At 38.5% G+C, this 13,373-nt stretch overlaps 1 protein-coding gene across 2 annotated transcripts in view; it reads left to right on the forward strand.

Annotated features, from left to right (window-relative positions):
- ppp3cca (protein phosphatase 3, catalytic subunit, gamma isozyme, a) overlaps positions 1-13,369 on the forward strand; it is a 37,195-nt gene extending 23,826 nt beyond the window's left edge. The window contains exons 5-14 of one of the 2 annotated variants that reach the window (XM_057323996.1): positions 1,651-1,796; positions 1,893-2,032; positions 3,087-3,164; positions 3,621-3,715; positions 3,988-4,113; positions 4,437-4,514; positions 5,744-5,828; positions 6,411-6,508; positions 10,522-10,548; positions 12,218-13,369. In XM_057323996.1, the coding sequence (XP_057179979.1) occupies positions 1,651-1,796; positions 1,893-2,032; positions 3,087-3,164; positions 3,621-3,715; positions 3,988-4,113; positions 4,437-4,514; positions 5,744-5,828; positions 6,411-6,508; positions 10,522-10,548; positions 12,218-12,372 (1,028 nt within the window). In that variant the 3' untranslated portion in view covers positions 12,373-13,369. The remainder of the gene's footprint in view (positions 1-1,650; positions 1,797-1,892; positions 2,033-3,086; positions 3,165-3,620; positions 3,716-3,987; positions 4,114-4,436; positions 4,515-5,743; positions 5,829-6,410; positions 6,509-10,521; positions 10,549-12,217) is intronic. The other variant, XM_057324005.1, reaches the window with a different exon arrangement.
- The last annotated feature ends 4 nt before the right edge of the window (positions 13,370-13,373 follow it).

Below are 13,373 nucleotides of genomic sequence, written 5' to 3' on the forward strand. Positions count from 1 at the left end.
AGGGTCGTGACAGTACCATGTCTTGTGTGTGTGTTTCGTCTTGTGTGGAGACACGTGGCGGTTTGTTTTGACATTTCGCCGCGTGTCCTCCTGTCTTTTGTCTAACTCCGCCCCCTTGTTTCTCTGTTTGTGTTTCATCCCTCTCACCTGTCCCATTATTGTTTGAGTATTGTCACCTGCCCGTCACCCTCCCTGTGTAATTATCCCTAGTCAGTGTTTCCCCTTTATAAGTCCTGTCTTTATTCCCAGTCCTTGTCGGTTCATTGTGTTATTGTATGCGTGTTCCTTGTACCTCACCTTACCTTGCCTTCGTGTTCTGGATTCCTTGTTCCTGTGGACTTATTATTTATTATTCAAAGGACCTTGTTTTGATTTGTCCCCTTGTGGGAAAGTTTTTAGTTTTGATTCTTGTTTTAGTTTCTGTGAGTTTTCCCCATCGTGGGTGTTTTGTTTCTGTCTATTAAAGTCTTCTTTGTTTAAACCCTTCACCTGCCTGCATTTGGGTTCTGTCCTCTCGTTCCGTGACAATAAATTATGACAATACTTTACTAAAGTTACCATATTTTAATGATAGTATTTGTAGTAAAACCACAGTAACCACAAAGTTCCCATGGTCTCACAGGAATCATAATTCAAAAATAACATATGAAGTAAAACTGTGGTAAAACAAATGGTAATAAATTCCCCCAAAACATGGTTACTATACTTTAACTGTAATAGATCCATGGCTGATTTTAGATGGATAGCCCAAATTACCAAGACAGCTTGTCCTATCAAAGGTGATGTTATTAACGTAATAGCACAAGATAAGCGCTTTTCTTTTCTTTCATCAGTTGTTTACCAAAATATCAAGGTCAGCCTTTGATAAAAACATGGTTGAGTGATATAGTACTCATGTTCGAGTGGAGGTTGGAGATGATGTCATTTGTTGTTAAAAGGGTTGGGTTAATGATTGCTTTAAGTTGAAGTTCTCTCTTGTGTAAACCTTTGCTCATGGCGTCACTTTGTTTTGAAAAGCGGTGGGGACAGCTGGGTTAGTGCACAGGGTCATTTACGGCCGTGATGTTTCGGAATGACCCTGTTTGTGAATGTAAATTAGATTATAAACATAATAAGTTATGATTTTGAAAAATAAATGAGCTTTATTAATCTGGACATCCAATATTTTTTTATTTTCAAAGTCATAAATTTCAATAGCACATTCTACTCTTCTGTCTAAAGCTAACCCCTCATTCAATATGAAATATTAACATACTCACTGTGAGGTTTTCTCTTTTGTTATAGGTAATTTTGTTTGCAGTTGTATGCCAATGAATGTAAATCTGGAATGGGGACACACTTTTGTGTGCCACATTAACAGATAACGCCCAGAGGAGCAGCGATGGATTCGTGTGCGTGTGCGAGAGCTGTGTGCTGATGAGAACATTGTGTACATACAGAAAAACATTAAAAATAGCAAATTCCAGCAATGGTTCGTCACTCATTAGAGCTGTAGGATCAATGAGGACATACCGCATATGCCTCTGCTATAGGGTATATCAGTGGTTTCCATTGATACACTGAAAGAAGCAGTCGCGTGTTTAAGGTTTTCTTGCATTCAGTGTACTCCCTCTAGTCCAGTCTTACATATCTGTTTGCGTTCCTCCTCAGGTAAAATAAAGTATTCGGAGAGAGTTTATGATGCATGCATGGAGGCTTTTGACTGCTTGCCCCTTGCAGCTCTTCTGAACCAGCAGTTCCTCTGTGTCCACGGAGGTCTCTCACCAGAAATCAACTGCTTAGATGACATTAGAAAAGTAAGCATCTGTTCACGTTCTCTTTTCTTTTTTCCAGCTATTGTATTGGAAAGCCAAACCTGCTAATGTCTGTTTTTCTTCCTCTGTGCTGTGCAGTTAGATAGGTTTAAGGAGCCCCCGGCGTTTGGGCCTATGTGTGATTTGATCTGGGCTGACCCGGGGGAAGACTACGGCAGTGAAAAGACAGTAGAGCACTTTAACCACAACTCAGTCAGAGGCTGCTCCTATTTCTTCAGGTAACATAGTGGACTACATCTACCACATACTTTTACTGAAAGCTGCCATTTGTAGCGTTTGCCTATATATTATCTATGTTTGAAACAAAAAAATTACTTTACGTGCTTAACTTTATGTGGGTTGAAGTCAGATGACTTTGAAATTGAAATTGTGAACAAAAGCTCAACTCAAAAATTACGGATTGCAGCTTTAAGATATACTCTTCTCTTACTTGTCTGAAAAAGCAAACAGAAATATTGATGACTCATCTTGCACCAACTCATTTAAAACGGTAAATGCGAAGTTCCTAAAGCCCCAGGGAACACACATACTGATAAAATGTGCTTCGAATTCTCTGTAGGTCACTTTGAATTAAAGCTTTTGCCAGCAATTACAAAACCGTGAACCAAAAGCTATTGGCTGTTTTAGTGCTTTGATGTCACATCTAAACATATTTCTAATACGAAATATATCAAAACAAGAGAGAAACCTGGGCTTTACTAATTGTAACGCCATTACTAACAACTAACTAACCAACTATTTCACAGAACATATATACAGTAGGTAACATTTTTATAGAAATACACAATTTGAAAGGTATTTGTAAAACCCTTTTCACACATGAGCTCATGTGTATTATGAGAGCTGCTTGTTTTGAGCAAAGTCTGTACTGATTCATCAACGCATAAATGTCTTTCAGACATCTGTGAACTGCTATGGAAAGCCCGTCTGATTTATCCTGACTCTTGGAAATAACCTGACCGATGTCACCCAGCTGGTTTCGTTCGGCTGTATATATAAGTGTGTTCGTTCACTGTTTGCTTGTCCAGCTGGCATTTGTTTGTACCACGCCAACTGAATGCTAACTTGCTAACTAAATGCAGGTGGTGGTCTAATTGCTTAACATTCAGTGTGTTGAGGCAGGGTGGGCCTGAGGAGAACACAAAGCCGTATTAAGAAACTTCCAGTACATTGGCCCATGCGTCTGGGGCTGACACAAAAGCCCATTAAAAGCTAGTGTTTTAGAGAGAATAAAAAGACTTTTCAACTCACAATGTGTTATTTTTTTTACAGTTATGCAGCAGTCTGTGACTTTTTGACAAACAATAACTTGTTGTCAGTAATTAGAGCACACGAAGCACAAGATGCAGGGTAAGTATTTATGCTATTTTTTAAAGGAATAGTACACACAAGTTTGAAATTGCCAAATAAACCATGCCTTGTTTTGTAGAACGCATAATAAATGATTTATATTAGAATATCCAAGCTGCTTATTCTGTAAAATCAACATGGTGACTATGGCTGTCACTCAAAAAGATTTAACTGAAAAACGATTTCATAAAGTTGAGTTTATTTCTTGCACAAATCTTGAATTATAGGTGGAATGCTATTTTACGGCTTTTTATAGCTCTTTCTGTCCTTCTTGGAGCTTGAGAGCCTCTAGTCCCCATCCATTTTCATTGTATGGAAGAGAGCAGCTCGGAAATTGTAAACATTTGAGAGAGAACTTTTGTATTGATCTACCTCACTTGCCCTTTTGAAAGCATCTCATAGATGTGCTGTATTAATCTACAGCTGAATAGGCTATTGTTTGTGTTTGTGTTTCAGGTACAGAATGTACAGGAAAAGTCAGACAACAGGCTTCCCTTCATTAATTACCATTTTCTCCGCACCCAATTATCTAGATGTCTATAACAACAAAGGTATGTTTGCATCCATCAACACGATAATAGACATCAATTACATTATGGTAATTCGGTGCTTCTGGGCTATTTTGGTTCTATCAGTTTCCTCTCTGTCTCACCAGTTGACTGTCAAAGTATCAGATTTTTGTCTGTTTGTGAACCTGTATAGCCGCCTATCAAGTTACTTTCCTATTGAGCTTTCTACTGGTTGAGCGCTTTGTTTTATAAATGCAAATCTGATTTATGTGCATGACTTTAAACTCTCTCTGCCCTGCTTTTTTTCTCTCCAGCGGCGGTATTGAAATATGAAAACAACGTTATGAACATTAGACAGTTCAACTGCTCTCCTCACCCGTACTGGTTACCCAACTTTATGGACGTGTTTACATGGTCTCTGCCCTTCGTGGGAGAGAAAGGTAAGCGCGAACCCCAGACCTGGAGATTTTCATGGACTCAGTAGTACCCAGTAGGAAAAAAACAGATGCTGATATTTGACAGCTTGTGTAGAGGGAGACAAGAAGGACCTTGTTGATGACGTGTCTGTGGTGTCTGACTTTGTTCGCTCGAAAGAAGAATGCAAGAAAAGTCAAAACCCGAAGCGTTATGCTCACAGATTTGTGCCAGTGTGTTCAAAGGCACCTTTATGAAATGATCAAATTCTTCTATTTTACATATGTTTTACATGTAATAGTTGGGAAGCTTATCAGATCTACTAATGCAGGTTGTTCTGTATTCACAGTGACAGAGATGTTGGTAAATGTTCTAAACATCTGCTCTGATGATGAACTCATGTCAGAGGGAGATGACTTGTGTGAAGGTAAGTATGAACACACACGCTCATGTTGGGTTTACATGTTTTATTAGGACTTCTGCGCTTTTCAAGGTTCCTGTTGGTTCACATTTAGTGAATCTATAGCTGCACAGCTGGAATGGGCTCACAGTTATGGCGCTTTTCCACTGCATGGTACCGTCAGGTTTAGTACGACTCGCTCGGTACAGCTCATTTCACTTCGGCTCAGTTTGCTTTTCTACAGCAGTTTAGTACCGCTTCAAAGTGGGTGGGGATTATAAAATTATAGTCATAGTTGCGCCGCCTCTACTGCCGTAGCATCATTGTGAACGCGACAAACACACGCACAACACAGGAGTAATAGAGCGTATCAATGGAGGATGGCAGCAAAACAAAATACAGCTAAAAATATATCAGAAATGGTATTGGGAAATCTTAAAGCAAAGAGCAGACAACAATCATTTGGTTTGCTCGAACGGCGCACGAGGGTAAGCTAATGTAGCAGTTAGCATTGCATTAAGGGTCTCAATCTCTATTTTACTGTCACGAAGCATATAATGAAATACCAATGTTACGTATTAAAATGCGTATTCATGTGTTGCAAATCCAATGACGCTGGTAATGATTCTCTCTGCCCAATCAGTGATCTGTGTGTAAACACGTCACATTTTGGTATTGGTACAGTAAGCTTGGAACCTCAACTGAGGTGGTACTAAAAAAAAGGATCAGGTACTAGGTACTGTACCCAGTGGAAAACCCCCCAAAAGTGACTATGCAGTGGAAAAGCGCCATTAGTGTGTGTGTGCGTTTGTGTGTATTTGTGTCTGGTAAAAATCAGTGTAGACAGACATCAGAAGTGTCCAGCTGTCAATCTGGCTGTCTGAGATTCTCTCCCTGGAGGTCTGATGTCTGTTTATGCCGCCCCATGATACTTCTCAAGACAACCCGTTTTGAACTAAATTTTGTTCAATACAAAGAATGTATATGCCATTAAATAGATATCATTATGGTGTCACTTTAAGACACAAATACAGGTGTCTGTGTGTGTATTTGTGCATGCACACTCAATTAAATTTGTCATTGAAAGGCAGTCAGATGCATCAGATGCTTAACACATTGGTTTATATCTGTGTGTGCCAATTGCCAAACCATACCAAAACCTCAATCTGATTCTCAGCATCTCAACATTTTTCTCACAGCGGGTTTGTGGGTTAAAGGTCCGGTAGGGTGATAGTGATGCTGGCTTTGTGTTGCAGGTGGAGTTCCAGCTGTCCGTAAGGAGGTGATTAGAAATAAGATTCGTGCCATCGGGAAAATGGCCAGAGTTTTCTCTGTGCTCAGGTCAGTCTGCACACTCTGTGATTTTAAACATTTCATCGTCACTGCACTTTCTGTGCCTTTGTGGTTTCTGTGAGGTTGTTACAATTACCAAATAAAAAGTGCAAACTGAAACCAGAATCTTCTTCACCAACCACCTGCAGGACAGACACTAAATGCTTTAAAATAACATCATGTTCTTTTTGTATGTAATTGGGTAAACAGGATTTTATTTAAGATATGTTTGTTCCCAATTTTGTTTGTGTATAAAGCAGGCAAAGCTTCAGCGAAGTTTTGTTTTAATGCCACACACACAGACGCTCTCTTTCCTCCATTAGGATTAATGAGCTGCCGTCAGTGAGTCATCGTGTGGAGTAGCAATCTAATTATATTAGACATTATTCCAGATGAACAATGCCGTAGATAATGGAGGAATAGAGGACAGTCTTTTGTCTCTGGTGTTCTGTATAATATTCAGATTAGGTCAGCAATGCAGCAGAGTTTCAAATTACCATATGATTCCACTTTCTTTCCCACTCCATGCTAACTGATCATGTGCTTAAATCGTTTTTTTAATACACTTCTAATACACTGTGTGTAAATCAGGGAAGAGAGCGAGAGCGTGCTGACCCTCAAAGGGCTCACCCCAACTGGAACGCTACCACTAGGAGTATTATCTGGAGGCAAACAGACTTTACAGAATGGTAAGTGGTGCATGTTTGTGGTTTGTAATGGTACGTTGCGTGAGGATTTGCTGATGCACGTTTTCAGTCGTGCCGTATCCTTGAGCATCTGAATGCTCGAGCCGGACCGTGTCATCATAATGTGACACATGTAGACGCCCAGCGCTACGCTCATCACACAAGGCAGCATAGAATGAGTTGCTGATGATTTTATTGATCTTTCTCCCTCATTATGAGCCCCATCTGTGCTTTTAGCAGCAGATATCAGCGAGGTCAGAGCTGTCCGCCTCCATCACGCAGCTTTTCTGGGCTGGATCTAAACGGCTACTTATTTAACTTTTTAGCAACTTTAAAATCGCAGGAAAATTGGCCTGGTCAGATCATTCTTGCTGCTAATGTACTGTAAATGGAGAAATCTCATCAACACATTAAATTATATTTTCCATTCAGATGAGGCCTAATTTCAGGACAGTTAGGGTGGATTGTTTTCCATCAGATAGAATCCATTAGGATCTTTTGCATTGCGATATTTTTCCATGACTTTGCATAGTCATTTCCCCCCTAAATTCTTATTACCATAATGCATCTTTAATTTCCATTTTCTCATTAGTGATTTTTCATTAGATTTACATTACTGTAATATTTTAATTTACTGCAGTAAAAAACTGTAGTTTCTTAAATCAGCACAAATATAAGGGCATGACAACAAAAATAGGCTTGATTTTCTGCTTTTTGATTTTGGGGTGAAAAACCCAGGCATGTTCTTGAAATAGTGTTGAATCAACAATTTAATCATTTATAATAATCATAATTTGAATCTTTAAAAATAGTTATAACGTACAACAACATTTTACCACTCATAAAGAAAACAACACAGCAGCGCTTATTGTAATTCTTGCCCTGTAACACCTATTACATCCTGCAGTCCTCCTACAAACTCTTTAATGTTTACACTGTTTATTTGCCTATTTGCTTTACAAAGCCTCTCCCCTCTAGGCTCATTTCAAGCCAGGTGATTTAGCCACCTGCTCTGCAGAGTGATCTAAGAGCCAATCAGAGGCGGGCATTAGAGCAGCATCATGACTCTAGATTGACCTGTCCTCTCTGAGTGGGCGAGACCGTTGGGTTATAAAGGTCGTTGAAGGTCGATAGCGTTTAGAACTTTGTGTGGGTGTGAAGTGATGGACAGAGAGAGGAAAATCAAAGGAGACAGTGGGTGGGTGTCACTTTTTGAAGTACATATAGGAAACTCAGTGACCTTTAAAAGACCGGCTTCATTGTCTGTGTGGGTTGGCATAAAGCCAGCCAGACCTGAAGAACTGAGAGGAATATTAAAGAATCTGAGAAGCTATTGGGAGGATCAGAAGACCCCTTGTGGTGAAAATCAAGTTTTATGTGATGTTTTTAGTATGCTTTAAGACGAACCATGTGCAAATTTATCATTTTAAACCATTGCTGAGAATTTTCTACCAAAGGCAGTTTAAAAAATGCAGTTTGACACTGCTCCGGTTAATGATGTCATAAACCTGTAACCAATCAAATCAACTCAACTCATTTGAAACCTGTGGATCAGCAGTTTGAGGAATAAATATGCAAAGATGATGCATAGATTTGGGCTAAAATGATCACAGCACTGCTGAGTCAGCTCTCAGTTTCACTTTCAGTTTTAGTAGAGCCTGAACTGCGGAGCGAGATTGAGTGGAGGCGGGGCTAATTTTCATATTCATGTGTCTGCATATATTTAATGAAGCTGAGGTGTAGAGTTACATTCTAGCAATTTTAAGGCAGGAAAAATGATTTTAAATTTTAAGTGTTTAAATATGACATTTTGAGTTTTAAAATTACTGACCACAGGGGGACTTTTTTGGAGTATTTCTTATGAAGCCCCTCATATACTCATATCAATGTTTCTTATGATTAAAAAAAAATGTGAACGTGTAAATGAAATGTGTATGTTTAAATATGTGAAATGACTTATGTTGACAAAAGTTATACTAGAAAATATAACAGAAAATGTCTTCTTTTAAAAAATTATATATATACAGTATATATATATATAATTTATTAAGGCAGTATTGCTTGAGTAGGAGTGTGATGGGGCTCTATATCAGGATGGCTGTGAATAGGCCACAGGAGGCCATCACAGCCCCTGATATACAGGTGCTGGTCATATAATTAGAATATCATCAAAAAGTTGATTTATTTCACTAATTCCATTCAAAAAGTGAAACTTGTATATTATATTCATTCATTACACACAGACTGATATATTTCAAATGTTTATTTCTTTTAATTTGATGATTATAACTGACAGCTAATGAAAATCCCAAATTCAGTATCTCAGAAAATTAGAATATTACTTAAGACCAATACAAAGAAAGGATTTTTAGAAATCTTGGCCAACTGAAAAGTATGAACATGAAAAGTATGAGCATGTACAGCACTCAGTACTTAGTTGGGGCTCCTTTTGCCTGAATTACTGCAGCAATGCGGCGTGGCATGGAGTCGATCAGTCTGTGGCACTGCTCAGGTGTTATGAGAGCCCAGGTTGCTCTGATAGTGGCCTTCAGCTCTTCTGCATTGTTGGGTCTGGCATATCGCATCTTCCTCTTCACAATACCCCATAGATATTCTATGGGGTTAAGGTCAGGCGAGTTTGCTGGCCAATTAAGAACAGGGATACCATGGTCCTTAAACCAGGTACTGGTAGCTTTGGCACTGTGTGCAGGTGCCAAGTCCTGTTGGAAAATGAAATCTGCATCTCCATAAAGTCGGTCCATTGGTTAACCATTGAGCCATAATAACTAAAAAAATACAGCTAACCAACACAATAAAACATGTTAACATAGTAAAAAACTCAATTTTTGAAAAATGTGAAAAACGGAGTTATCTCATTTTGGAACCAAACTCTTCATATATTTACATTTTAAAGTGTCACGAAACCTCCCCTTTCAGCTACATTCTACCTCACTGTCGTTTTTGAAAAATGCAATTAAAATGGGCGTGAACGCTGTGAGAAGAAGCGCCGTTAAAACCGGCGAAGCTTCCGGCATGGGAGACGGGCGCTCCAATCACAAGGCGCTGTCATGAATAATTAGGAGAAATGTCTTCTCATTGGTCAAGAAAACACAGTCTCATGAATAATAATGAGACACCGACGTGTCATAGATGTACTATAGTGTGTCATTGATGTACTATAGTACATCGCCACGTCACATCTTCTGACGTGATGAGTATTTTAAACCCGGAACGCAAAAATAACGCTTAGGTTTCGTGGCGCTTTAATTTGTCAAAAAAAACCTGTCAAAATGATTTGCTGCATCAGGTTTACCATGTGTTATTAGTTTTGAGAGGTTGTTATCTGGGAATAACGAACCTGCAAATGTCGCGACTGGCCAATCAGAATCAAACATTCCAACGAGCCGTGTAATAATACAGTATGTGTTAACATAATACTGATTCTTTGAAGTTAAACTGTGATCGATATAATATGATAATGAAAGAAAGTCCTATCACATGTACACCCATGTGCAGATTGCAGTGCAAGCATTTATATGTATACCAAACAAATTAATGTGCAGTTTGTAATTACATGTATTGTGTATTATATGTCACTTTTTCAAAAAATGAGAAAGCATCACAGAAGTAAACATTCTATAAAGGATAAACTGCTCTTTGTTTTTTTGTTTTTTTTAGTGAGCTAGCTGCCTAGCTTCTTCAGAGTGACGCAGTATAAAAATACATACATAATATACTGTGTATACATTATAGATAGATAGATAGATAGATAGATAGATAGTTTTGATTTCTTTTCATAAGCTCTAACAAGCCTCCAAATTCTATAAATCTGCTTTTTAATTTCTGTGACTGATCTCTGCTCTTAATGTGTGTTCTGCTTTTTAATTCTTTAACTACTAATATTACTATGTTACTATACTGTGTGTGTGGGGTAATGTGCATTGGGTGTAACCTTACTGATATAACCTTTTTCTCCATTCATTTTGGGCTACTTCCTGCTGTGCTTGCTAATACAGCCGCCATAGAAGCAAAGGAGGGTCAAGGTATGCTCACCTTTTGTTGGCAAAGCAGTCCTGTGTGTCACATCCCACCCCATGCTGTACTCTTTTCCCCCGTGTCTTTTTGTGCATTTGCATTCACTTCAGCATCTCTTGTTTGTGTGTCAAACTGGTGACAGAAAATCTGCATTCTTGCACTACCATCGTTTTTTTTATTGTAATGAAAGCAACATAACAAAAGGGGTCCTCCCTTTTCAAAGCCATTTGTTTCCTTAATGAAATTTTGCAAAGTAACCTGCAGCCAGAACTTTTAATGATAAATGATGGATGCAGACACTCAAAGGCATCAAGTGAGGGAATGAGCTCCTGCGTAGTTTCCAGCTCTGCTCCATCTTATTAATTTGCTGTTGCCTGTTGACCGGAGGGGTTTGCTGGTTAGTCCCGGGCCCGGCTAGAGCTCGCTAATTCCCATGCTGCAATCTGATTGGTGGAGAGGCCAAGACCTCTCTCTGCTGTGTATTTTCAGATTCTAATCTTGTTATTACTGTGCTTTCCTAAGACTGTTTGTTCCTGTTCACGCATAAAACTCTTGCCTGAGGCCTCTCACCCGCTGCTGTAATGCATTGCGACTCTGAACTATTGTGTACACACATGCACTCGGGCATAGAATGTTAAGTGTGCCAGAGCAAGACACTCTTACTGTTAAGTCACTGACCTGATTTCAAAGTTTTATACCAGGTGTATACCTGTTATACAATATAACAAAATCCTGCAAATTTAGCAGAACGCTGCATCTCCATTTTTCTTTTACTTGGAGTGAATGTGCATCTTGTGTTTGCTCCGTCAACTGGATTCACCTTGGCAGTGGCTCTGTGGACATAATAAGCCTGCTGGTTGTGCAAGAATCAGCTTTCGTGTGTTTGCTTGTTATTTGTTTGAATAAGGGTTTCAGTTTCAGCATTTTTTTCTTTCCTGGAGATATTCAAAAAATGTATATGTGTGACATTCCATTTTTATATACTTGTAAATCAGATAAATAATCTTTAAATACGCATTTATATTATTTTAGTTTGTTACGAGTATATTTTAAGGTGTACACTTTTTAAATGAACTTGTAGCCAAATTTGGCAGGTGCGGCACATCGTTTGGCAGCTGTCTGGAATATGCTTGCTTTACAGTCATTGCCGCCCTCTTTGTACACTGTATTTCCTGTTCCTGTAGACCATTGATTGTTTTGACTGTCATGTTATGTTAATGTTGTTTTATTTTCCGTGGCAGTAGTACTAATTTACTGGACACACACAGTATGACATGAGGTAGACAGTAGACGTTTTGTGTCGTATGCAGTTCACACAAAAATAAAAATCTGTCATCATTTACTCACCCTCGAGTTCTTCCAAATCTGTATAAAATTCTTTGTTCCGATGAACACAGAGAAAGATATTTGGAAAAGTTTGGAAAAGAACTGTTTGGTTACAAGCATTCTTCCAAATATCTTTCTCTGTGTTCATCAGAACAAAGAATTTCTAAATTTGGAATAACTTAAAGGTGAGTAAATGAAGACAGAATTTTCACTTTTGGGTGAACTGTTCCTTTAATGTCCCCAGAAATGTCCGTATAAGACATGCTTTTTTAAAGTTAACTTTGTGAGGGAAAGTTTAGCACTGTTTGTTAACAATCCCATACTTAAATCAGTTGATTTTCTTCCCGGTAGCCATCCAAGGCTTCTCTCCTAAACGGAAGATCCGCAACTTCGAAGAAGCCCGTGGCTTGGACCGCATAAATGAAAGGATGCCTCCTCGGAAGGCCGGCCAGCAACCCGACGGTACCGCTGTCAACGAGAAAAACGGCACAGATGGGAACGCGTAAGGGGAGATTTTGCACTTTTCCTCTACTCCATAGCATTTTCTCTTTTTCTGCCATGTTCTCCATGAGAGTCTCCTCAACTGCCCGACCCTGCGGATGAGGTCCTGGGATGTGGAGAGGAATGACAATTGTATCTGACAATTCATTTGAATACATGAATCTGACAATTCATTTACAACTAACTACAAACATGAGATTTTATTTATTACATGACATGTATTAGATGTATTTGATAGCAACATGTTAAAGACGAACATTCGAAAGTGTGCAGAACAAATCACAATGTGTCAACTTTTAAACTGCAATGACAGTTTTGTAACTTGAGGTAAGATGTGTGGGTTTCAGATGCTGATCAGATCTAGTTAATCCCATTTTTCTAATATTTTATGTCATGTATTTGGAAAGGGATTGTTTGACTAAATATACTGTACTGATTTGTGTCATTAAATAAGCCTGAAAGGGATTTAGAAGAAAACAAAGCGAAGGGAAAACAGTTCATTTTAAATGTTTTTATATAAAAAAACTTTAATTTTATTTCCTTATCTCTTCAATTTTGACTAAGATTCAGACATGAAAATATCTGATTTGGGTTTAATGTGTTTGTTTCTACAGTAAAAACTAGCATTTGCATTTGTTTTCGTAAAACAGCAATTGGGTTTTACCTGGTGACAGATCACATGTAAGTAGCCATGACAGCACTTCTACATAGAATTTGTTTTTTTATGCTTGTGAAAAACTTAAAATAAGAATGATGAAAGCCCTATCAAAATGCATTCAACTTCTGAAAACCACTGCAAGTTATTTTTGGTATCTGTGAAGCAATCACTTGACAGATTTCTAGAGACGTCAAGACCCAGATTTCTTATGTTCTGCCACACCTCTTTTTGCTATATTTAGTGAAAAGATGTTAAATGAGTTCTTTCATTCATGCAACAAAAAGTCGTATTTGTTAATAGACTATACAGTAAGAGCTGTTAGCATGTCTATAAGCTCATAACATCGTA

This window comes from Triplophysa rosa, linkage group LG2 (genome assembly GCF_024868665.1).
Source record: "Triplophysa rosa linkage group LG2, Trosa_1v2, whole genome shotgun sequence".
NCBI classification, from domain to species: Eukaryota; Metazoa; Chordata; class Actinopteri; order Cypriniformes; family Nemacheilidae; genus Triplophysa; species Triplophysa rosa.